This window comes from Mustela lutreola, chromosome 3 (genome assembly GCF_030435805.1).
Source record: "Mustela lutreola isolate mMusLut2 chromosome 3, mMusLut2.pri, whole genome shotgun sequence".
Classification (NCBI taxonomy): Eukaryota; Metazoa; Chordata; class Mammalia; order Carnivora; family Mustelidae; genus Mustela; species Mustela lutreola.
The window spans coordinates 178,181,663-178,207,576 of NC_081292.1; the positions used below are offsets into that span (position 1 = coordinate 178,181,663).

General features: G+C 43.5%; 1 protein-coding gene across 2 annotated transcripts in view; it reads left to right on the top strand.

Annotated features, from left to right (window-relative positions):
* The window catches only part of WDFY1 (WD repeat and FYVE domain containing 1), a 43,234-nt gene extending 20,616 nt beyond the window's left edge, over positions 1–22,618 (top strand). Inside the window, exons 4-12 of one of the 2 annotated variants that reach the window (XM_059167899.1) lie at positions 3,084–3,138; positions 4,915–5,065; positions 6,764–6,876; positions 8,668–8,794; positions 10,066–10,171; positions 15,767–15,868; positions 17,432–17,562; positions 18,408–18,516; positions 19,261–22,618. In XM_059167899.1, coding sequence (XP_059023882.1) covers positions 3,084–3,138; positions 4,915–5,065; positions 6,764–6,876; positions 8,668–8,794; positions 10,066–10,171; positions 15,767–15,868; positions 17,432–17,562; positions 18,408–18,516; positions 19,261–19,320 — 954 coding nt within the window. In that variant the 3' untranslated portion in view covers positions 19,321–22,618. The remainder of the gene's footprint in view (positions 1–3,083; positions 3,139–4,914; positions 5,066–6,763; positions 6,877–8,667; positions 8,795–10,065; positions 10,172–15,766; positions 15,869–17,431; positions 17,563–18,407; positions 18,517–19,260) is intronic. The other variant, XM_059167900.1, reaches the window with a different exon arrangement.
* Positions 22,619–25,914: the final 3,296 nt, after the last annotated feature.

The window sequence follows — 25,914 nt, forward strand, 5'->3', positions numbered from 1 at the left end:
TTCAGTATAGATACAAGGCTGAAAAATGGATTAATTTTCATTTGTACTTCTTTTTACACAAGTCATGGAGTTCAGAATGCTTGGTACTCAGCCTTCATACACTGAATATATGGTCTGCAGCAGCCCTGTCCTTGAACTACAGGGAAGCAGGGCAGGCACAGTGGAGAGCCTGTGGGTGCTGGTGTGTTTGTGTGTGTGTGTGTGTGTGTGTGTAAGTATAAGCAACAACGGAGCGGGACGAGAACAAGGTCAGTGACTAGTTATCCAGCTGACAATTCCTATAACTCTTTAAGGCAGTGCTTCTCAAGCTAACCCTGGCGAAGGACCAGATAGTTAAAAATTCAGTTTATTATAGATTGATAGATATTTTTGTAGGTCTAATCGGATGAGACCGAAAAAAGAGGCAGGTCACTCCACATTGCTGGGTGGCAGTTTTAATGAGCAGGGTTGCTTACGTACAAGGCTTGTCTTGAGTGGATGCAAGACGAGTAAATCTCTGTCCCCACTCACCAGGGTCTTCAAAGTTTATGTAGAGGCCTGAGCTGGGTTCAGTCTTGTATATCATCCTGATCGCCCTAACACCACATCGCTATCCAGTCTCTGCGCTTGGGACAGCCTTTGGAATGGGGAAGGCAGTGGGACATACATACCAAAGACGGGGAAGCGATGAGGAGCCTCGGACAACTGACTGCCAGGGCCTGGCTGGTGGTCATGCCCGCTGGCGGTCATGACCTCTCTCAGAAGTGAGCCTTAGGGTCAGGTGCAGTAGGGAGTCACTGCACGAGGGGGAGACATTGAGGAGCATTAAGCAGGGGAGGATAGAATGGTCGGTTTCTGGGTTTTTGAGCTTACTGTGCCACTGTGTGGAGTTTGAGGGGACAAGGCTGAAACTGAGGCGTCCCAGTTAAGAGTCTGTTTCAGGACCCCAGTGTGACACTGAAATGCTGGGGTAGCGCTGGAGAAGAGGTGTTGGCTTTGACAGCTATCTGGGTGGCAGACTTGATGTCTCGTTGGATGTGGGTGTTTTATAGAGAATGGGGTGAAGGCGGCTTCCAGATTTTTAGCCAGGATGATGGGGGTGAGTAGTCAGCTACGCTCTAAGACAGGAAAGATGTGATGTAGAGGGAAAAGTGATGAGGTGAGTACTATAGTTGGGTACGTGGACGTAAACCTCAGGGTTTCGTGGGAGTGTAGGGTTGGGAGTTCTCTGACATAGGGGTTAGTGGGAACTACAGCTGTGACCGGCCTCAACTAGGGAGAGCAGGTAGACTGAGAAGAGCAGAGAGCCAAGGTCATATTCCCTGGGAATACCAGTATTTAAGGGAGATTCAGAGACTGGGAGCCCATGAGGGAGACGGAGGCAGAAGGGGCAAAGTGGGAGGAGAGCCAGCCAAGACACTGTGACCGTGGAGGCCGGAGAGACAGTGAGTTTCATGCAGGGGTGAGTCACAGGGCCAGGTGCAGTGGGGAGAGGATGAGGTCAGGCCTGGAGAATGACCTTGGGAAGCAGCAGTTAGCAGCTGGTGCTGAGCAAGGGAAGCCCTTTCCGTGCCGTATGCCGTGTGCCATGGTGGGTCATCAGTGTGGGCTGATTTTTAGAGAAGGATCTGAGGAAAGTCGTAGAACTGCTAAAAGTGTTTTGTTGTGTCTACTTGTTTTGGTTTTAGAGTTAAAGGCTAAGAAACCTTGAGTGTGTGTTAAAGGGCCAGGAAGGAAAAAGCCGGTGGAAAGGATGGCCTCTCTGCCCAAGCAGTTCACTCAGCAGTAGGCAGATGGCGAGGGCGGCAGGGTTGGGCTCTCCCAGGTCTTTGCCATCAGCTGGGGACTGTTCTGAATACCGTAGTAGGAGTAGATGTCAGTGTTCGCATATTCCTCCTTCTGGAAATTTTATAGGTATATCATGGTGGTGTGCAGACACGGTTATAACCAGAAACCATAAAGCACAAATAGTTTCTCCAATGGTTGCACTTTGTCTCTCTAGGGATGTTTTTTGTGGCTCCCAGTTCAAGGGTAGACTCTGTGATTGTAGAACAGCGTATAAAAACTCACAGCTGTTCAGTGCAAAGGGGCAGTGCGAACCCAGTGTGTCATTTGTTAACAATTGATCTATCGATTTTCCACCCAATACAGATCAGTATATGTACGAATGTACAATGATCTATATAATAATACATTTATACTGTCCCCAGTGTGTATGTATGTATATATCTGTGTAAATGTACACACACAATATACTGTATATATTAATGCATACATATACACATACTTACATATACTTACATATTTTTGTACTTCGCAATATCAAGATGGAGAGCAAGGAATCAGTATTCCTGTGTGTGTGTGTGTGTGTGTGTGTGTGTGTGTATAACAGTTCTTAATGCCCATGTTCCTTAGCGTCTTAAGAACTTTTCAGTTAACATTGATCAATAGAATTCTTAGTGTTTTTTCTTTAGAGTTTTGTCTTCTTGGTTTTATCTTGAAGCTGATTTTTTCATTAAAAAGCATATACTTTTATTTTTTCCTACTTATAAAGTATTACATACTTTATTTCCAAATACTTGTATTTGAAAAATACAAGAATATTAAAAGAAGCAAGCTACTCATAGTCTCTGAATTTCCCTTTTTTGTGTGTGTTCTCTATGGCATGTGTATAATTTCCCCCTTACGTTGCTGAGGTTCCCAATGCCTTATTTTCACTGCAGCTGAGAATTCTCTTAATGGACCTTTGCAGTCTTGCTTCATGTGTGTCATCCTGGGAATACTCAGTGTAGCCAAGGGAGCAGAATTAGCAAGATGCCTCCTTTGCAGTAGAGGGAGAGGGTCCACAAAGCTTGCACTTGTGCAGGAAGAACTGAACAAAAACGCCATGCTGATGGGCAACACCTTTCTTCCATCTGGCCCCCAACAGAGATCGTGGCCTGAGGACGAGTCTGAAGAAGGAAGCAATTCCCTGTTACTCTGTTACAGCTAATCTTGAGTCCCTACTCTGGTGATAGCTAGTCTTGGATTTTACTTTGTTTTGAAAGTTAAGTTCCTGTTTTTAAAACCATAACTGTGTTCTTACTGCATATGTTTACTTTTAGGAATTTCATGTTTCTGAGGATTTTAATAAAATGAACTTTATCAAGACCTACCCAGGTAATTATAATACAAACACATACTTGCATACACATGCGTATAGATAGACACAAAACGAGAGCTCTGTCTCTTGTGATCAGAATTAGGTTTTCACATTAACTTTGTAGATGTGTTTCCCCCAATTATAGAGGATGCTGTCAACTCTTCAGGGTTATTTACCATCCTTTACCTGCTTATCAGTGTTTAAATTTGCATTTGCTAGTCCATTGGGTGCATTATCAGATTTAATTTAACCATTCTTCTATTTTTGAGCTTATGTACTGCTTCCGTTTTTTGATAACACACACTAATATATATGAAATGTGTGTGTGTCTGTGTGTGTGTATATATGTGTGAGTGTATATTTCATATATACATACATAGTGTGTGCGTGTCCTTGACTCTGACTCTAATCCTGTAACCCTGGTTGCTTCTATTTAAGACAAATTCCTAAAAATGGAGTAACTGGGTTGAACATTAAAAAGTGTTTTAATGCTCCAGATTTATTTTGCAATCTTCTCCCTGCATTAGCGTAAGCTTTTACAGGCCCATGAGTGGTGGTTGAGAGTATTAGCTCATCCAGCCTGTGCATCTTTGCTCTTACAAATGTTTTTTGCCTGTTTAATGATCAAAATAGTTCTTAATTTATAAATTATTTAAGCTTTACTTAATGGCGATCATTTGTTAGGTTTGATGAATGTCTGTTCATGATTTTACCCCTGTACTCACAGAGTTGTAGTATTTCCTAATTAATTTATAATAAAGTGTCACTCGGTTCTTCCAAAACAACCTGTACAGCTGAGAGCAAGGTCAGAAGTTTCTCTGTTTAGCCTCTGACTTCATTCATCAGACTGGGCATTTATTAAACACTTGCTGCATGCCAGGTCCTACACTAGATGAAGTAGACTGACAGGTCACTGTCCCAGTGTGGCTTACAGTCAGCTGGAAATGTAACATTTCAGGAGTAATAGAATACTTTCCTCATTCTCAGCTATTATTTTGGAATACAGTACTCTATAAGTACTTTGTTTTTATAAATAATAAAAAGTTACACAAGCAGAAATTATTCCAGAAACAAAATGCTTACACTATATTTTTTTTAACTTCAGAAAATTTAAGTTCTCTTGTTTACAGTTCTGGTATTTTCTTTTTCTTTTCTTTTTTTAAGATTTATTTATTTCAGAGCAGTGCCTGAGCAGGGTTTGGGGCCATGGGGTGGGGCGTGCCGAGGGAGAGAAGCAGACCTCTCACTTCCCCAACCTGGGCTCCATCTCACTACCCTGAGATCACAACCTGAGCCAAGACCAAGAGTCAGTCGCTTAACCAACTGAGCCACCCAGGCACCCTTACAATGCCAGTGTTTTCTAAAAGGTCAAAGTACCGAAGTGATAGGCTATAGAAACACATTGCTCCTTTAAGAAAATACTACCTCCTTCCATATGGACCTTATTGATAGTACTAGCAAAGTAAAAATGTTCTCAAGTACAGAAAAAGGGGAAAAAAGGTGTGCTCTTTGATGCGTTATTGGAATCCCCCTTGAGCATCAGTCTTTAGTAACCTGCAGCTCACAATTGTCCATCAGGTGGGGAGACAGGGTGGCTGGGCCATGAAAAGCCTGTTGGTGAGGTGGGTTAGGGCAGTTAGCTGAACGCTGCTCTCAGCGCACAGGTGTTTCCCTGGTACCTCTGTTCAGACTGAATCTCCCGGCTGAACAGCTGGAGAAGGTGGGGCTCGGTTCTGATCCAGAAGGTCCTGTTCCTTCACGAAGGGTGCCGACTTCCCTTTCTGTCCCTGCAGCTCATCAGAACCGGGTGTCTGCGATCATCTTCAGCCTGGCCGCCGAGTGGGTCATCAGCACCGGCCACGACAAGTGTGTCAGCTGGATGTGCACCCGCAGTGGCAACATGCTGGGGAGGCATTTCTTCACCTCCTGGGCGTCGTGCTTACAGTATCCTTCCAAGGGCTGGACCTCCTCCTGCCCAGCACCTCCTCGGCTCAGTAGTTGGCTTTGAGTATGCTCATAACCTGTCCGTTGAGATTCAAAGACCGAGTGACTCCTGTGTATTTCACTTGAAATGCAAGACTTCCTGTATCCGCTTTGCTTTGGTATAAAATTGGTGTATTAAAAATAAGAATTAGGTGAATTACTGTTCTTATTGGGAGGTACTATCCATTCTTTTTGTTTTTTGTTTTGTTTTGTTTTTGTTTGTTTTTTTTTGCTACCCTGTCAACTATCCATTCTTAATACAAATTCTTGGAAACCTAAATCTCATTAATGCAAACCCCCACCCCCTATTCCTTTGCATTTCAAGGTAAAAGAAAAGACTTTTTTGTTGAATAAAGATAGAAAGGAACCGATCTTTTATTTGCTTATTGGCAGGTCCTGAAAGAGAATATAGTAAGGATTTATGACCCTAGAGTTCATAAATGGGCTTATAGGAGTTTCATAGTTTGTGTGAATGTGTGGAGAGGGTTCATAATCCTTTCCATATTCTCAGAAGTGCCTCACGATCCCCCAGAATGTTAATAAATTGCTGCTTTCACAGTTTTCTACCACTGTATGGAATTTGTTTCATGTAGAATTTGCCCTTGCTAGGGACTTCTCATGGTAGCTATGTATCTTAGTGACAGCAAGATCAAGGCTGTCAACAGGTGGATGCCCCACATTAGTTTCTTTTAGAGCTGGATGTCTGGCATAGTAAATTCTTTTTTTTTTTCCATTGCAAACCTCTATAAAAAAATGTTTGCTACAAATCAATGCACAGCATGAGATATTTAAAGTAAGCATTAAAACAGAATCAAATAAGGGAAATCAGAATCAGAATCAAATAAGGGAAAAATACTCAGATATTTAATTTGCTAATTAAGTGTTTCTGTTATGTGCTGGGCTTTTCATATGGACTGATAGAAAATGGCACAGAATCACAGAGTCATGGCCCAGCCTGTGTTGTTCCTTTTGACCTGTGTCTTGGAATCAAAGCAGTGGTTATCCTGATGTGTTTACACTGCCACTGGCCATAAAGGTCTATCTATGCCCATTAAGTGACTTAGAAAGTAATGAGTTGTTATCAATAGTTAGTATATTTTTCAAATTTAAATTTACCACTGCCCCAAATAGCTGTCTTTTGGATGATTAAACTCTCCACAGCAATTTAAAATAAACCATGCTTTTCATTTAAAGCTGCATCATCTAGGCCAAAGAAAGATGGGTGCGCATGTCATATTTGCTATCAGTTTTATATTATCTCCAGAGATCGTTCACAAAAAGCAATTTTGTTCCAATTCTTTTTTGCTGTTTTCGCTGTTATCCTACTTTTTTAAACTCTGTTATAATTCGATTATAATTACTTGTTTTCATGTCTCACTTCTCTGTCACTCCTTAACCTTTTTTACTCCTAATTCCTAGGGCATTGATTACAATAGTTGTAGGTACTCCATGAATTCTTGTTAAATGAACGAATGTTAATTTTCCCAAGAAAATTTACCAGCTTGAAAGCTTGTTTTCTTAAATATGTACATAATGCCTGAATTTCATTTGGGTACTTCCTGTCTCATAGTTTTATGCTTAGGTCTTTAAAATGCACGTTTTTCTGTTTGATGACTTCTAGATGGATTATGTTGCATATCCTTGACTGCTTCTCTACAGATATGATTTTGATACTCAGTATGCTTTTGTTGGTGATTATTCCGGACAGATCACACTTCTGAAGCTGGAACAGAGCTCCTGTTCAGTCATTACGACCCTCAAAGGTCATGAAGGTAGGCTTTGTGATCACCCACAGGTTTTTCTCCTAATTTGGGCATCCAGACTCAGTTCTCAGCCCTGCAGCTTGGTGAATGATCCATTCTTCTGACCTGTCAGTTTCAGTTTGATTGGCCAGATGTGGGATTTGGATCTGAAAGACTGAAAGCGAAGTGAAGATAGGGTGTTGAGCTGGGTTTCATGTCATCAAAATCCTTTCCAGATTGCTCATGGGGGTAATACTTTCTTTTTGTTTGCCTTTTTAAGTTATTTTCAGAAGGTCTTTGAAAATTTCTTGTAAGTGGTGAGAACTTTAGAAGATTTTTTTGACGTGGGGTTCGGTTTCTGGGATACCGAACAAGACCTGATAGAGCAATACAGTTAGGAGAAATGTCTGGGCTGGTTCTGCCTCTGCTCAGTTAGGGACTGAGGGGAAAGAATGGGTGGAATTTTACTCTTTTTCTAGCGCAGTTGGCCAGGTTCTGTGGAAGGGTTTTAAAACTCATTTGGCTGTATTGGGTAACAAATTAGAAGTTTTGCCACTGTTTGGTTTAGATCGAAGAATTGGGGATTTGTTCAAAAAGTTAATGATGAACTTGTTTTTGAAAACAGTGTTTTTAGTATAACAAGTTGAATGTACCCTGTGCTTCCTAGCTGATCTGTTTGGGTGAAATCGAGTGTGTCAGATCAGGGATCTTTTTGAGCAAAGGGGAGAGAGGAGAACAGCACGTTAGAATGTATTTGGGCAGGAAAGCACAGCCCCTGAGGAAACCACTTGTGTTCATGACTAATGATCTCATGATCCCCAGGCTCACAAGTATTCTGTGTTGCTAAGGACAGACCGGGTTCTGGTAACTGCTTCATGGTGTTTATAGCAAAGCCCCATGTTTATCTGCTGTAAGGCCTCTCGCTGAAGTGTATGAGCACAGGCTTAAATTTATGCATAATTGTTCCCTGAAGGCAGTTTTGCAGAACACTTTTCTTTTCATGTACGTTAAGTTTCTGTGAGAAACTAGTTACTGTTTGCTTTTGAATATGATTTCATCAGTTTTCTCTATAACCACCAAAAATATTATTAACTTGTGTGATGGGTTCTGTTTTATTAAGTTTATTAATAATTTTTCAAGATAGGCAGTAATCAGTAGAATAATGAAGAGAGAAATCTGTTGAGAGAGAAATAGATTAGAGAGCTGTAGAAAGAAAGATTTCCCAAGGATATTGAATCTGATAAGTTCGCCCAACAGAGAATGTAAATTGTGAAGTTTGGACTTTTTTACATAAATTCTTTGGCATAATTATGTGGTATACCTACAGACTATTTTTTTTCTGAGACCCTCAATTTAATTTTCTTAAACATGCATCGTAAGGTAAAACATCTGCAAGGTTGGAGACCTGGAATAATCTAGATTTTTAGATTACCCAGGTTGACCACAATAATCTTCACCGTCTTTTCTCATTAAATAGCGTTAGGTTTTTATATATATATACATACATATGTGTGTGTGTGTGTATATATATATATATATATATATATATATGGCTATTGTATAATTTTTTTTGATACAGAATGAAAAATATTTCTTTGAACATCTTTGTGTCCAAAGTAGTTTGATGTCCAACCAAAGATCATTATCTTACAAGTCTGGGGGATGGATGTGTTCTGTCTTCTCAGCGACTCATGATCAAGTATTGAATGACCTTTCACACAGCAAAGAGACGTTTTGACTTCGGGGCTCAGCTGGTCCTTGTTCAGTCCAGCTGTGCAGCTGGAAGGCTGTACCTAACCTCGCCCTCTCTCTGCCCTGTAGGAAGCATCGCCTGCCTCTGGTGGGACCCTATTCAGCGGTTACTCTTCTCAGGAGCCTCTGACAACAGCATCATCATGTGGGACATCGGGGGACGGAAAGGCCGCACGCTCTTGCTGCAAGGCCATCAGTGCGTGACTGTTTGTGGGGGTGGGGACAGAATCAGAGTCTGCGGGGGCGGGAGGGCAGCTTTCGTAGTCTGCTCCTGCTTTCTCAAACCCCATCTGTTAAGACAGCCACTTACTGGGGCTCACTCAGTCCCTTTTAAGTGCTTTCTGTGAGTCCTGACTGACTGATGTTGTAGAACAAAAACAGAGCCCAGGGTCGTCTTCCTTCTTAGTCCAAAGAGCACTTGCCACCTGCCTCTCCCGAGGAGTCACCCTGTTGAGCTACCTGCTGGGGGGGCTGTTGAGGAGGTTCCGGTGAGACTTTGACCGTGGAAGATGGCGTGGAATGCCGTGCTGAGCCTGTCTTGAACTGGAGGCCCTATTTGTTCTTTTATTCTGAAATGTCACAGGTGGGTGTGGTTTGACACAGTCAGCTGAGCTAGGACAGTGTAATACCCAGGCTCTTGCCTTCTGGTTTTGAGAGGGAAGGGGCACTGGCCTTTCCTCCCCATTGGTTAGCCTGTTGCTGCTTACCGTAAGCAGAATCACATTGAAAATTAGCCAAGGAAAGATTCTTTTTTTTTTTTTTTAGATTTTCTTTATTTATTAGACAGAGAGAGATTGAGAGAGCGTGCAGAAGCAGGAGGAGAGGCAGAGGCGGGGAGAGAGAGAGGCAGATTGCCCGCTGAGCAGGGAGCCTGATGCGAGGCTTGATCCCAGGATCCTGGGATCATGACCTGAGCCGAAGGCAGAGTCTTAACTGACCAAGCCCCTCAGGTGCCCCAGGAAAGATGCTTCACACAAGTCTGCAGGGCAGGAGATTGCTTTGTAGGGGATCCAGAAAGGAGTCTGACAAGCACATGGGAAGGAGGCAGATTTCGTTCCATCATTGTGTGTGCATGTGTGTGCACGAGTGAGCGCACGGGCAAGTGTGTGTGTCAGTTGTCTCTGGCGTCTCATCACCTATTCTTATGGGTTGTGTCCCAGTAAGGGAGTCACCCCTCCTTTGTTCTTTGTTATGAGCAGGTAGGTGAGTCTCGTATACCTGAAAAGGCATGGACCACAGCGACTGGTCCTGAAAACAGAGCCATCGTCCTATCTGTGGCATGCAGTTCTGAGGGACTGACTTGAAAGTAGTTTTTATTTCATAGAAGCGACTATGCTGTGTAATAAGTTACAGAACGCTGATCCAAGTTTAGACTAGAAGCTAGGAAATTATACCAAATTGTCATTTTATCATTGACATAAATGTTTCTCCACATTAAGACAAGTGACCGATGTGTGTTGTTTACAGTGACAGAGTGCAGTCGCTGTGTTACCTTCAGCTCACAAGGCAGCTGGTCTCCTGTTCCTCGGATGGTGGGATTGCAGTGTGGAACATGGACGTTAGCAGAGAGGAGGTAAGAGAAGGAGCAGGGCGAGGCTGATGTGGAGAGGTCCCCGAGGACCTGGCTTCTGGGCTTCCCACCCTGCGGGCTCTCAATGCTGACCAGGTCACAGACAGCCCCAGCCCCTCTCCCTTGTACTTACTGATTATTATCTGACAAGGTCCTGCCTGTCAGTTTGTCCCTTGTCCTCTCCCCACGTGAGAGTTTCTGCAGTGACAGGCCTTGCCCACAGATTGAGGATGTGGGCTGCTTTCAGTCTGCAGACGTGCACTGAGAACACGCCCGAGACCGTTCCCCGTGTTGCCTGAGGTGCACGGTGTGCAGCCCCAGGAAGCACTGTGGCGGCCCCATGGCATCCCTGTTCCCCGATGCTCTGGGATGCTTGCTGTGACTAGTGCCTGGGACCTTGCCAGGAGCCTCATGTTTTCCTGGGAAAGAATATCTCTGACCTCTGCTTTATTTTCCAGTGAGCACATGTTGACATATTGTTCTTTTTAGGAGACCTGTGTTCTAATTTGCTGGGGCCACTAACTAGTTGTGAAACCTTGTTCAGAGGAATGTCATTGTCTCTCTGAGTGTCAGTTCCACTCTCCTTCAAGTAGGATCGTTCAATGACACAATTTCTAAAACCTCTTCTAATTCTTGAGGCAGATTCACTGATTGTCTAAACAACCTCGCCATCTTCTTTTAAATTGAGAAATAATTGACATATATCTTTATGTGAACTTCAGGTATGAAAATAGCAATTCGGCATTCTTAGGTATTGGACCGTAATCCCACGGTGAGCCCGGTTAGCATCCAGCACCACCCATCATTTCAAAACTTTAATTTCTTGTATTGAAGAACGTGCACTCCATAACCGTGTAATCTTGACGGTGGGAATCTTGCTTTTAGTTTGCAACTTTTTTTTTTTTTTTTTCTAAAAAAATTTATCAAGGGTAAGAGTAGTGGATTGAAATCTAAGTGGGTAGGCCCTTAGACCCCCAGATTCTTGGGTCCCCTTTTGACCCCTTCACTCCTTTCCCCCACCTCCATACTTCTCCTCTAGCAGCCACCAGTCTGTTCTCTTATCCATGGGCAACTTGGTCGTTTTTTCTCTTTTACATAATGCTGCAGTGAACATTCTTGACCTTGTCATTGTGTGATTGTTCATTTATTTCAGACAGATTTCTGAAAATAGACCTCTGGGACAAGGAGATGTCTTAAGGCTTTTTATAGATGGTGTCAGCTGACTTCCAGGCAGGATTTCCATTCTCATGTCTGCCAGCATGGTTATTATCTGTCTTTTCCAACCTGGGATGTAAATAGCAGAAGAGTTGCCTCTTTGTGGCCTCAGAAGAGATTTTAGAGTGTGAGGAATGAGGGCTTACAGTTGAACTTCAGACATCTTCTGAGCCCCTACAGGGTGGCTCATAGGTCTGGAGGCAGGTGCATCTGCCTCATAGAGGATTGTGGCACTGCATGGCACTACACACGGGCTGTGTGACGTCACCAAGGTCCTGCAGAGGCCCCGTGTGCCCCTCGAAGCAGACTCTGGGCATGGGTGCACTGTTTCCACCCCACTCTGCACCCGTCTGCTTTGTGGGGCCTCCTGATTACTTGGGAGTCTCGTTTTCACCAAATAAACCTGCATCTTAGGCATACCACAGAAATAGTAATCAAGGCGACATTACTCATTTTCAGGTTTTATGGCTACCATGCTCATTACGCAGATTCTTGCCTGCTTTTTGTAGGCTGGTAATCTCATGAAGGAAATACACTAACCTATACATAAATAATAAAATGAAGTCCATATGTGGAGAAGTAATGATCACTAGCTTTTCTAGTTACTTTGTAAGATGAGATAAGTGTAGGAAATCTGGATTACCTGTGTGCAGCAAGATATTTTGGTAAGTCTTAAGGTAATTCATTAAATCATATAACATTGGCTTAATATTAATTATGGACACTTTGCTTACAAAGATTTACTGTAGCTGTGTTTTACAATAGCTGCTAGATTCAGGTGTCAAGAACAACTAGTACACTGTTCGGTTTCCTGAGCTCTTGGTCTCTTTGTTTTGATTTTGTTGAGAACACAGCTAACGCAGAAGCTGTGTTCCCTGGTTCACGTGGGAAGGTACCCCCTGGGGCCAGTGTGGCTGGTGGTTCCCCTAAGGGCTTACCCACTTGGATTTCAATCCACTGTTCTTATCCTTAGTAAATTCTTTTAGGAAAGAATGACAAAATAAAGCACGATTCCACCTCCCCTTCAAGATTACACAATTATCGAGTTTATCTGTATGTCTAGGGAAAGAAAATACAGTGCCATCACTCAGGCCACTTCCTGTGTAGGTGGTTCTCTCTTTAATTGTTTATGGAAGATTACCCAGGATCAGTTGCGTGCTGGCTGGTAGCACATCGCGCTTGACTAGCTTCTCTCCCAGTAGTTGACAATGTTGGTGGGGAACCAAATTATGTCAAAAAGATGCATTATTCAGGCACCTGGGTTTCAGCTCAGGTCATGATGCCAGCGTTCTGAGATCAAGCCCCACATTAGGGTCCATACTTAGTATGGAATCTGCTTGAGATTTTCTCTCCCTCTCCCTCTGCCCCTCCCCCATGCACTATATCTGTCTTTCTCTAAAGTAAATCAATAAATCTTTTAAAAATGCATTATTTTTAGTATTTTTTTTTAAAGCAGCTTAGTATGGCACAAAGGGAAATAGTCTGTGATCTATAAGGTTCTGGCTCTGAGTTAGGGTTTGTACAATTTGTAGGACTTCCTTAGGCAAAGGCATAGAGAATTAGTCCTAGATTCTCTAGGCCCACAGTGCTTGCTTGGAATTTCTTTCTGAGTCACCTGGAGATGCTGATTGGGGCAGTTGTTTCCCTGCCAGATCATAATTAGAAGGGCTCCTTTTTGGAGATAGGCATGAAATATAAATGAGCAAGTAATCATTAGAATGGATCCTCTTTAAAAGAGAACTTTTAAACTAGTAGATCCCAGGGTGTGTGATGGCACGCATTAGTGTGTGTGGTATACGTTAGTACAGTGTGCATTCTTGCCCAGCCGGTGATGGTGGTGCAAGGGACTATTCTTGTGTCATCTTTGAGCAGAATTCCTGAGTAATATTCCCTTTTGCTCTTCTTAGGAGAAGAGTTTTTCCTCTGCAGGGAGTAAGCACATAACCGGCTGCTTCCTGACAGCCTAGAGCATAGCAGTGACGGGTATTTCTTGCAGTAAACTGTTCCAGAAAGCCCGTTTCTTTCTGATGTTTTTGGTTTATTACCTCAGACTACTTCAGGCTTCCCCTTCTTCCTTCGAGCTGCTCTCTCCTGCAGCTCAGCGAATTAATATTCTTTCCAAAACCCCTAGACAGAGCGACGCTCCTGAGGGCAGGGACCCGGTTCCGTTGGCGGTGCCACCCCAGAGCCGCGGGTGGAGACCTCACAGGCCCCCCCAGCAGAGGCCCACGTGTGGCAGCTGTGTGGAGTGTGGCCGACAGGCACCGGGGCTCAGGCTGCGGCCACTGCGTCTCCCGGGGTCAGAGCCCCGGTTCGTCTGCGGCACAGTGAGGACGGTGTTGCCTGTGTGCCCTGTGGTTGTGTGGAGAATTGGGAGAAATAAGGCACAGCCGATCTCCGCACCCGGCCGGCACGTGCGTGACGCTTCACTTACCGGGCGCCCTGTGAGCACTTCACCAGGGTTCACTCACACCTTCCTCACGCCCTGAACACGTCTCGTGCTCTGTTGCACGTGCGTGTGCTGCTGTGGGCATCCGGCCGGGGGGGGGGGTCCCAGCCATGAGACCAGGCCATGGCCCCTGCGTGCCCTCCCCTGTGCCGCTGGCGGCAGGGCCCTCCGTGGGGGCCGGGGTGCTCAAGCACTGTTCCCAGACCTCCATCCGCCTTCCACGGACCACAGAAGCAGAGGTGGTTCTGCAGCCGGACGGTGCTCTTCCTCGCCGAGGTGCCCGTCCCTGTTGCTCTGTCCGTCCTGCCAGCACGCCTCCGTTGTTGAAAGGGACCTCTCTTCTGTCTCAGCACATTTCCTGCGATTTGTGAGTGTTCCCCCTGCCCCCACCAAGAAGCCCCTTTGTCATGGCTGTCATGTGTAGAAATCTTTCTGGTGACATCGCTAAAATAAGAAGTAGGAAAGCCAAAAGTTCTGATGCAATAGGAAGCAAAATAAGGAAGTAAGGGCACCGGTGCTTGAAGCCCCCAGAAGTCCGGGTTTGAGTGTTGAAAGCCCTCTGTCTCTCCTGCCTGTGTTAGAAGGGTCGGTGTGATGCGATGTGTGTGCTCTCCCAGCATTGTCTCCCCTTACCGCGGATATTTTTCTTTTGTGTCCCGATTTCAAGATCAAAAAAGGATTATTTTGTCATAGTCTTTGGTTTAATTGATACAAATGCTTGTTTTTCTGTTTGTGCACCTATAGAATGATAAGTGATTGAGGTTGAATAGTAACTTTGAATGGTTTCATCTTGTAATAGGGTACAATTTGGTTTTGGGTTTTTTTTTTTTTTTTTTTTAAAGATTTTATTTATTTGAGGGAGAGAGAGAGAGAAAGCAGGAGTGGGGGAGCGGTAGAAGCAGACTCGCCATTGAATGACGTGGGGCTGGATCCCAGGACCCTGAGATCATGACCTGAGCCCAAGGCAGATGCTTAACTAACTGAGCCACCCAGGTGCCCCTAATCGGGTACAATTTGTAATGGTTTGTTTAGAGAAATATTTTCTCAGCTCTTTTTAAAGTAATGCTGAGACTTTAGTCATCCTCTTTTAATAAAAATTCATCAGGAACCTAGTCTGTGACAGGCTGTCCCTACACAAAGATGGGTGAGCCCGGTGAATAACAGGTTAGTGGCAGAAAGGAAATGGGCAGAAGGGATGACAGCACAGAGAGGCCAGTGCTGGGGCAGAGGTCTGAGGGTGGTGTGAGACACAGGAGCTCCCAGGAGCTGGGGGCAGGCGGGGTGGGGGTGGGGGTGGCAAATCTGTCTGACACAAGATATACCCGGAAGAATGCTCCTGTTGGCCACCCTGTGACCTCGCAAGACTTCCCAAGTGGTAGTTCACTAGATTCTGTAAGAAAGGGGCTTTCACTCAACTGGATATAGATATTAAACAATATCTGTCACAGTATCTGTCACATGTCTCTACATGAAGACAACCCTTAGGAGTTCACAGTGAAAACTGAATTACTCCTTCCTGTGTATATACATTAAAAATGGAACAATCTTTTTTTTTTTTTTTAATTTATTCGACAGACAGAGATCACAAGTAGGCAGAGAGGCAGGCATAGAGAGACGGGGAAGCTCCCCGCTGAGCAGAGAGCCTGATGCGGGGCTCAATCCCACAACTCTGGGATCATGACTGAGCCAAAGGCAGAGGCCTTAACCCACTGAACCACCGAGATGCCCCCAAAATGGAACAATCTTGTCAACATTGCTAAAATGATAGATATTATGGAAAATACATAATATTGAATATGGCAAAAGCTAAAATGAGGAAGTTTTTAAAAAAATGCTAACAACCCAGCAAGGTCTGAAACTGTGGTATTAACCCTGAGAAATCCTAATAAACAAGGAGATGTTCCAGTGATGGCTTTGACTTTCTTCTCCCCCAGGCTCCTCAGTGGTTAGAGAGTGATTCTTGCCAGAAATGCGAGCAGCCCTTTTTCTGGAATATAAAGCAGATGTGGGATACAAAGACACTGGGGTTGAGACAGGTGAGTAGCCAGTGTTGAACTCTTACTGGATTAATCATGTATCTTGTTCTTTGTGGTACTAATTTGTCATTTTGTTTGCAATCATACTTTATTCTGTAAGTGCTGTGAACTCCTGCGTTTCTGAGATCACGATCTCTGTGTAACAGACCATGAGTAGGGCTCTCCCGGTGCAGCAAGATTATTACCCAAGTGTTCCGTCACTTGTCCAGTGTTGGAAAAGCATGGATGCACAGAAAACACTGAGAGCCTATTTGCAAATACATGAAAGATCCTTCAGTCTAGGAGTGTGGCTTGTTCAAGTCAGTGTTCCGTGCTAACCACGCTCAGAATGAGAATGAAGCAGGTCATGTGGTTGTAAACCTTATGCTTTCACTGTTTGTTAAAAATGTAACAATTTGGCCCTCACTGGAGTACTGTGACACTTAAGAATTTTAAATTATTCACAGATTGTTCCATATAAGGGTGCCTGGTGTACCTGGAACATTTTTATTAAGCATGTTTCTGGTACACTCTCTCTCTCTCCTTTTTTTTTTTTTTTTTTTTTTTTGGATAAGAGAAACATGTCCCAAATAGCCTATAGATTTCAAAGACTCCCTTATCACTAGGTATTCATGTAATTCTAAAGTTCTACAAAAAACATATTTCTACAGCAACCTTGAAGGTAGTCCACTCAGATTGAATATGAATTCATTATGAATTGATGCAGGTAAGTAATGAAGAATGCTGATTTTATTTCTTTGTGCCTCTGTGAGGGATTGGCCTAAAGTTTGTGTGTGTTAATAAACTTTCTTTAGTGTCACTTACAAAGCTACTCCCCACAAGGTCTGCTATGAAACTGGCAGGCAGTGCAGGGGTGATCTTAGCATTCCTATAACATTCTGATGCTCAGAAATGGAACTCGAGTTCTGAGTTCCATGGTTAGACTGCTTCCTGCAATGCATGTCTGCTGGTAACTAGTGCATTGTAATTGGTGGGCGAGATAATCCCTACCTCTAAACGTGAAGACATTAATTTCCATCTTACGAATTAACTACTAGAAGAGAGAGGAAAGGTATGGGTTACTAAATTTTTAGTGGTAAAAAAATATGACACAATTAATAACCGGACTGTTTTGAATGTTCGTAAAGCTTATTTCCAGAATCACAGTTTGAAGGATTAAAAGAGATGGTAAAACATATGATTATGAATATTTATTTCTTAATGAGGTCATATTACTTTATTTGAAACCTTTTCTCTGACATAGGTATAGATTTTTTTTTTTCCTGAAACCTCTAGTCATTTAAGCTCCTAAATGAACTTGAAGTTGGTTTTAATAGTGTTGTTTGTAGTCCTCTAGACAGATAATATGAATGAATAAAAAGCAGTATTTGACCAATAAAACAAGGATCTTTGGAAATCCTTGACCAATGTTGACACTGTCTGCCCATTGTGTTAATGGTACGGTACGTTGAACAGGGCAATTATAATTCAGGGCGAATCTTCCCCACTCCCACCCTCCTGCCCTGAAGCAGAACAGGAGCGAAAGTTAAACTCCTCCTTTTCCTCCCTCCGGTGGTCCTGAAGCATCACTGCCGGAAATGTGGGCAGGCGGTGTGTGGGAAGTGCAGCAGCAAGCGCTCCAGCTACCCTGTCATGGGCTTCGAGTTCCAGGTCCGGATGTGCGACTCCTGCTACGACTCCATCAAGGACGAGGAGTGAGTGTTTGTGGGTCTCCGTCTTACTAGGCACCTGCAGGGGGAGGACTGAGAAATGATGCCCTCCGTTCGTCTCTTCCCAGCTCCCTAAACGTTCCTGGGGAGGACATTCTGTCCTCGCTGTATGACCTTAGACAAGTTTCTCCCCAGCACTCTGAGGCATAGTGTTGCTCAGACGAGTGGGGCTGCTGAGCGGCAGGACATCCCTGAGGCCCCTCCGGGTCAAGGCCAGCACACACCAGTGTGGTGGCAGAGGTTGCTGTCCCTCCAGTGTCCCAACCCTGGCTTGCATGGGTCTGGGAATTTCGTTTCCTTTGCCTTCTCTTTGAATCATCTTAGAAAGTGCTACATTGGCAGACCTTAGCCAAGGCCCAAGTGGAAAGGCTAGTCAGCATCACTGGGGTCAGTCCCTGTGTGCTCGTGACGAGGCCGGGGTTTGGGTGCAGGAGCAGAGTGAGAGCCGGTGCCCCAAGCTGCTCCTGGAGGACCCAGAGTCTTCAGGGGCCTGCCGCCTCCCTATGACGGTCTTGTCCACGGGGTAGGATCTCCCGTCGTGCAGTTCCTCTGCACAGTTAAGGCCCTCGTTCTATGTCTAGGAGTATACTAGCCTTTCCACTAAAAAAATAAAATCAGTTATCTGGAGAGTTTTGTCAGACCTTATGTAAAATAATCGTCAGCTTATCCTGCCTTTTGTCCTCTAATTATAAACAGTTTTCCGAACTGTAGCCACATTTTTAGGAATAAATTTTAACACTATCATTGTTACGTTGCAACAAAAACCTCTTCCCTTAGCTCTGGAAACAGGTGAGCTTTCAGCGGTCTCTTTTCTCTCTTCTCTTTGTTAGTCGGACTTCTCTAGCAACCTTTCATGAAGGAAAACATAACATTTCCCACATGTCCATGGACATTGCTCGGGGACTGATGGTAACCTGTGGGACCGACCGCGTCGTAAAGGTAGCCTGCTCAAGTGTCCCAAGGAGTGTCTGTGTGTGGAGTGCTCAGTGGCTGTGCTGTGGACAGATAGCTGCTGGGCTGGTTTCACTCTCTCGTCAGTGGGCTTGCCTTCCCTTTTCATGAGCAGCCGTGCAGCCTGTAGCCGTGCAGCCGGTAGCAGCCGTGCAACCCTGAGGAACAAACTGCATGGTTGCGAGTGTCCCGCGTGCAGTGGCCCCTCCTTCCGGGGGGATTTCTGGCCTCCCCAGTCAGTCAGGGCTTAGCCAGCCCCTCTGCTTGGTCATCCTTCCCCAGCTGGTGTTCCCCTTGGCCCAGACAGGTTTCCTAGTTGTAGGAAATAACCAGATGTTCTTTCACTAGATCCCTCAGGTCACTAACACAGAAACTAAAAGCCAGTGTTTCATACTGATTACCACTCCAGAGCTGTGAAACCATGACACACTTTATTTCATAATCTTTTAAAAAAAAAAAAAATAGGGAATTTTCCCAATGGGCTTTTTATTAAAAAGTGAAATTAGATTTATAATAAAACATCATTATTATGTCATTTTCGGATCTCAACACAAGCTTTTTTCAAATTTTAGTGCACTGAGGGGTTTCATCTATAGATCTTGAGAAGGTTTTGTAGTAAAAGAATGACAGATTGAGTTTCCCCTTTTCCAGGTTAATAACTGTTTGGTGTGAGCTCTGTTTCTGGGCCCTGTGATGAGCGCAGCCTTCTCTAGCATGTTCTTTCTCTTGCAGATATGGGACATGACACCTGTGGTGGGCTGCAGTCTGGCAACTGGCTTTGCTCCACGTTGATCCAGGAGCTGGTCAAGGTCTGCACCTTCCCCGCGGCACCCTTCACCAACACAGCCCTTCCCCGTGGCTCCGTGGTCACGGTCACGTGAATGGATAGTAGCCACTAAAAAACAAAGCAACATTTTTAAAGAGAAAAAAATGTAAGGTGTGTTTGGGGGCCTTTGCGGAACTACCTGTAGGGACAAATATGGGAAAAAAGTTCATCTGTTGTGGTTCCCTGAGGAAAGGAATGACTTCAGTGAGACTTCCTCATGAGCCGTGAGCTCACGTGTGCTGAAGGAGTCATTCGGCAAATGAGAGTTTTAGAGGAAAAACCATTGAACAAAAGCGTTTAAGCAGTTCCAAGTGCAAACACCCTTCCCATAAGACTTGCCGGCCCTCCACGGGCTCCTGTGGCTCTGTTGTTAGAGCAGGGATTAGGAGAGGAGGACTTGCTGTCTCCCTCTTGAGGGGTGCAGGAGGACCCCAAGAACCCAGAGATCTCTCCTTCCTCACTGGCAGTATGTGAATATTCTCTGCACGTAGTGATTCTTCTTAAAGATCTCTGTTCTCGCAAGGTAGCACCCTTACCTGCACTCGGTGTCGGGAGCGCTCCGTTTCCTCTTCCCAGCCAGCCGGTGTGCCAACCTTCCCCGTTGTTACCAAGTGAGCTGTGCAATTTCTGTATTAACCTAGGCAGCCCACATCCTTCCCTTTCCCCCAAATGTGCCCTGAAGACAAAACGTTTTTAATGGTGCTGTTAATGTGGGAGTCACACAAGCCGCCTGATATGCTGTCAGTAACGACTCTCGGAAAATGGAAAAACAGCCCTGCCAGCAGCATGACGATGAAGGGAGATGATCATCTGCTCCATGGAACAGCCCAGTCCTCCTAAAAAGACACATTCTATTTCTAGTCCCAAGATGGGCCCCTGCGATACTGTGGCAGTTTAATAATAATACACCTCAGAAAAGAACTCCAAAGCTTTTTAAACTATGTTGACTTTTCGTTGTAAGGAATATTATCAGCATCTCATAGAAGGAAATTACTAACCCAGAGCAGGAATTGTTAACCAGGTCCTGCACAGTAATTCCTAACTTGTAAATTGCTTTCATAGCAACTAGAGAATTCTCTTGTATCAAATGGCATTTTAAAAGTTTTTGGCCACTTAGTATCAGGATGGGGAAGAGAGAGGGAAAGGGAGAGCCTGTCTTTTAATATTCCAATATTTATTTCTTTGATTGTTTTTAACAATAGTACAGTACCTATTACTTTAGGGCTATGCAGATGAGTGGAGAGAGGCCTACTTTTCTTAAAGACAAATTTTAAATAGACAGCAACAGTATTTTTGTTAGTCTTCTAGTGGATATTGATTAAAAACTCAATACTGCGTCACTGTGTTGGGATCCTATCAAGACAGCATGGTGGTTTGCTGTGATATGAGGAAGGGATTAAATCTTTTTTTTTTAACAGCTGAGAGGGACTGTAATATTGAAGACAGGTAGTTAAGATGTCTTACTGGCCAAGTGACACACATAATAGGGAAAGGAGATCAGGTACCTCATTATTTAGAATAGTCTGCATTAAAAATTGACTTGCTTTCACAAATAAGACTGAAGGGTTTTGTTGCTCCATATGATTTTTGTGTTCTATCACCTGAAAAGGTGTTTGCTTTTTTAAAACTTTTTGTGAGCTCTTTGCAAAATGTATGATACTAAGACAGAAGGAAACTAGAGGGATGGGCTCTTACAGGGCAGTTTCGAATGTTAGCTCTTGTTCAGTTAATGGTCCAGCTCATACAAAGGTGCTATCCTGGGGATTTCATGAAGTCCTGAAAGGAAAATAGGATATGATCTGTTTCTTGCCATTTTGACAAGTACCGAACTGTGGTTTTTGTTTGCCTTTAACTTCTGTAAAATGTGATTTTATAATGTCTGTGGTAGACTGAGCACAATATCATGCTGTAGCTTTCAACCTTCTTTTATTTTAAAAACTGAATAAAAAACACAGTGTTCTATGGAGAATATATAAGGTTGTGAGAGCACCTCCTAAGGGATTAAGCTAATGTAAATCAAAGAGGAAAGGCATTATGTAAGGGACAATTAGAGAGGGGTATCGGCAAAAGGAAAGAACGTTTCAGTTAACTTTTCTCTCCACCAGAGCCTATTAGCACTTTTCATTTTAGGGACACACATAGCAGGCTTGTCTTGTCTCTACTGCACACTAGGGAGCAAATGGGTAATATTTTTTATAGAGGTTAGCAAAAATTATTTTCACAGTTCTGCTGACCAGACACAGAAGGAAGATCCAACTAGGTTTCTAGTTATTGCCTTATTTTGACTGCGTTACTCTTAAACGGGTCATTTAAAATAGCTCTTCAAGTAACAGTTCATGGTTTTTCCATTCCTGAATACTCACGCTAATTCCTATAACTAGGGATTAAGAAGCACAGAATGTTAGAGAAGATCCTTGTGTTTTAGATCTAGTATGTCTGTGATAAGGAAATGTCAGTTCTTCATTTGAGACGTATTCTCAAATTGCCCTCCTTTTTTTTTTTTTTTTTTTTAACTGCAAATGACAGAAACACCCCCATGGCATTAGCTGGAAACAGATTATTCATTATACTGTAAATCTCTGTTTACAATGTCCTACTTTCTGTCCTGCTGCCTGGAGGATATGAACAAAAAATAGCTCTCTAGAACATGTCACTTGGTTCTCCCCTAAAGAATTCAATTTACTAGTACCTACATTTTTAAACTGTTGAAACTGGCCTAAATATGTTATAAATTCCATGGTGGCCCAGATCCAAGGAAATAACTTTCTGAATTGGGTTTCATTCAGTTACTTCCTACTTCCGTTACTGGATCTGGTGTCTTCTAAAGTGTAAGGAACCAGTTAACCAGTTATTAATGATAAACCATCTGCTCATTATAAACCTGAGGTTTAACAAATAAGTAATACATGCTCTATTTATTCAAGTGTCTATTGCTTAATTGTTAATTGTGAGCAGATTATTGAATGCCTACTCTATTTTCTGCAGTTTACTATACAGTAACTCCTTGTGCAATGAGTTTATATTAGAATACAATTTAAAGTGTTTTACTCTATAGCCTTTTTGACTGGGGAAGCAGAGGGCAGTGTCAATTAGTACATTTTGTCTTGTACTAGCTGTGTTTCTATAAGATATGGTGCCCCAGTGAATCCCAGAGAGTTAGAAAACTTTGTTCTTTGCTCCTGTTTGTGGGTTCTGTTTTTGTGGGTTTGGTTTTTGTTTTTTTTTTTTTGAGAATATACATAATAAAATGTTCCTTGCTTGTTACTCTCTTGCTTGATTTAGCTTTTGTTATGTTTGATACGGACCCAGGGTAGTAATACTAGCCAGCCTGTATTTAGCACAATATGTTGCTGCTCTGCCAGCATTTTGCTGTTCCATCCTGGAGACACTTCAGGGGTGTTCCTGTCCCTGTTTTACAGAGGAGAAGCTAAGAAGATCCTGTCAGTCTGACTTGAAAGCACTTGCCTTCTCCATAATACACGTGCTAGCTTGTCATGGGTGTTTCCTGTAAGGGCTCGGGGTTAGGTATTATCATCTCTCTCCAAGTTTGTGAAGGCCCAGAGTCCAATTGCTCTGGATGTCTAGGCTCCCCGAGGTGCATGGGGACACACCGGCATCCGTGCCTTAGTTCTCCACATCAGCAAGCAGCTCCATCTTGTGAATAAACACGGGGTGCTTCTGACCCAGGAGAGCTGATTCCTCTGCTTCAGTGATAGGAAGTTGATTTCTTAGAAACCAGCATGGCAGTTCACTATGTGTCTTCAAAGACATATAGCTTTATTTAGTAAATAATATGTAATAAAACAATATGTAGTTTAAAAAGTGAAAATTAAAAGATAATACCAAAAAGTGTTAAAAAGATGTGCTTTAAGCCCTCTGTCTGAACCCCCCAGAGAAAACACTGTTAAACCTGGGCTGTTTGTCTTTCAGTGTTTTCGTTAAATGCATGCAGGCATATGTAACAAGACCCCTCTGGATAGAGTGTTAAGGTGCCATACTTTTACCCCTGCCAAGGTACTATGGATGCTTTGCCCACATCAACAAATAGAGCTCCACAGGAGCATTCACAGTTGTGGATGCGAGCGGTGTACAGCAGGACCTGTGCTGCGGGCTTTGAGGGTCAGCGAGGCTACGTGACTTGCTTTAGTCAGTGAAGTGCGGGCAGAAGCGTTTAATGGCTGGGGACAGGCTTAACCTCCATGGGTTTCCCACAGGGAACACAGAAGTGCATGTTGATAGAGAAGATCTGAAGCCTGACTGCCCTGGACCTGCAGTGGACTTTGCGTGGGAGATCAATAAATCTTTGTTGCTCTGATCCACTGAGGTTGGTGTGTGTGTGTACGTGTTCCTCTGTGTGTGTGTGTGTGTGTGTGCGCGCGCGCATCACCTAGTTGGACCGCGGTATCTCATTGTTCTATTACATGGCTCAACTGTCAGTTATTTTACAAATAACATGTTAAAACTAGACCATATATTTTTAGAATATATGTAATTTTAATTAAAATACTTTCAGAAATGCTAAATTCAGCATGCTTGTATGTTCATCTTTGCCCACTTTTCCGATTATTTTCATAGGATAAATACTTCAACGTGGGAATTACTAGGTCAAAGAATATGCATATTTTAAGTTTTTTATTCTTACTGCTAGAATCTTCACCCTATTGCCAACACTTGAATTTTCTTCCTTTGACTAGGGAATAAAAAGGCACCTCTTAATGTCTTAACATGTGGAATTCCAGTTTATTAATTTACTGTAAGAATTCTATCTGCCAAGCAGATCATTTTTTCTTCTGTTTTTTTTTTTTTTTAAGATTTTTTTAGTTCTTAGAGGGCACAAGCAAGAGGGCAGAGGGAAATAGAATATCAAGTAGGCTCTGCACTGAGGGAAGAGCCTGATGTGGGGCCCAAGATTATGACCCAAAGGTTTCTGACCTGAGCAGAAACCAAGAGTTGGACGCTTAACCTGCTGCACCACCAGGTGCCCCCAGGCCACATACCTTTAGGACAGTCCACATAGAACCCAAATCACCATTGGAAGGTTGCTTAGCAGCCAAGATCACAGAGAAGTTGGCTGGATGACTGATGCCATCGTGACAGTCTGATGTGCTCATTGCCAAGGTTTCTGAACAGTGGAAACACATGAGCAAGTTGTTTCTGGAATTCCCTTTGTAGACTTCACCCAACTTACCACTGATTTGTAAAACACATGCTCAGATGAGCAGTTCAAGTATTAAGAGTTCCAGCCTTCCTTCTCTTCACTCCTTAGTTTCCGAATCTCCTTGGCTATACGTTAGATCTCTCTCTAAGTCTTTGCACTGTACATGCAAACTATCTCTCACAAAGCCCATTACATATTGGTACATGCAATTTCTCATGAAAGCAGAGAAACACATTCTGGGTCTACCTTCAGTGCTGTCATCTGTAGTGTAGAAGCAGGGACTGAGACAACCTTGCAGGTCAAACCCACGTGGGAGACTGAAGGTTCAAGATTGTTCTTTCTGACGTCAAGGCCCATGCTCCTTTTTGTTTTACCCGATCTGGCTCATTAATATTTGAAGAGTTTTAGATCCTGAGTTTTGATTTTCTGGAGAAAGCCACAGTGATAGACATTTCATTACAGCATTAGCAAGGCAGTGTGGTGTATTTTCGCACACCCAAGAGTTCCAGTAGAACTCTGACAGCCATGACATCTAATATCTTGCTGCAGGAGTCCTAGCAGCTGTTACTGTATGAAATGGATCTCAAGTTGCACATGTGTGCTGAAAACATGGGCGGGCTTGCGGATACAAACCTCGGTATGAGCCTATGGGCTCTACCTTCAAAATGTATCACAGCATGACCCCTTTGCACCACTGAGCTGCTATTACCATGGTCCAGTACAGTGTTATCTGGATGATTCCATTAGCCTTTTTTGTTTTTAAGATTTTCCTTATTGGGGTGCCTGGGTGGCTCAGTCGTTAAGCATCTGTCTTCAGCTCAGGTCATGATCCCAGGGATCCTGGGATCGAGCCCTGCATCGGGCTCCCTGCTCAGTGGGAAGCCTGCTTCTCCCTCTCCCACTCCCCCTGCTTGTGTTCCCTGTCTTGCTGTGTCATTCTCTGTCAAATAAAATCTTTTTAAAAAAGGATTTTATTTGATAATATTTATTTGATAATTTTTTTTTTAAGATTTATTTATTTATTTATTTGACAGCGAGAGAGAGAGAGAGAGAGATCAAGATCACAAGTAGGCAGAGAGACAGGCAGAAGGAGAGGAAAGGAAGCAGGTTCCCCGGTGAGCAGAGAGTCTGATGCAGGGCTCCATCCCAGGATCCTGGAACGACCTGAGCCGAAAGCAGAGGCTTTAACCCACTGAGCCACCCAGGCAGCCCAATAAATAAAATCTTATAAATAAATAAATAAAATTCTACTACAGTATGAAGAGTGCCATGGAGACAAGAAAAAGCAGGTTTCTGCAGATGGAGAAGGCACGTGGGTAGGGGCCAGTTTGCCAGCTAGAGTGGGGTGATACAAGCTCAAAGAATTTGAAAAAGTTGAAGAAGATAGAGTGAAAATCAAGGA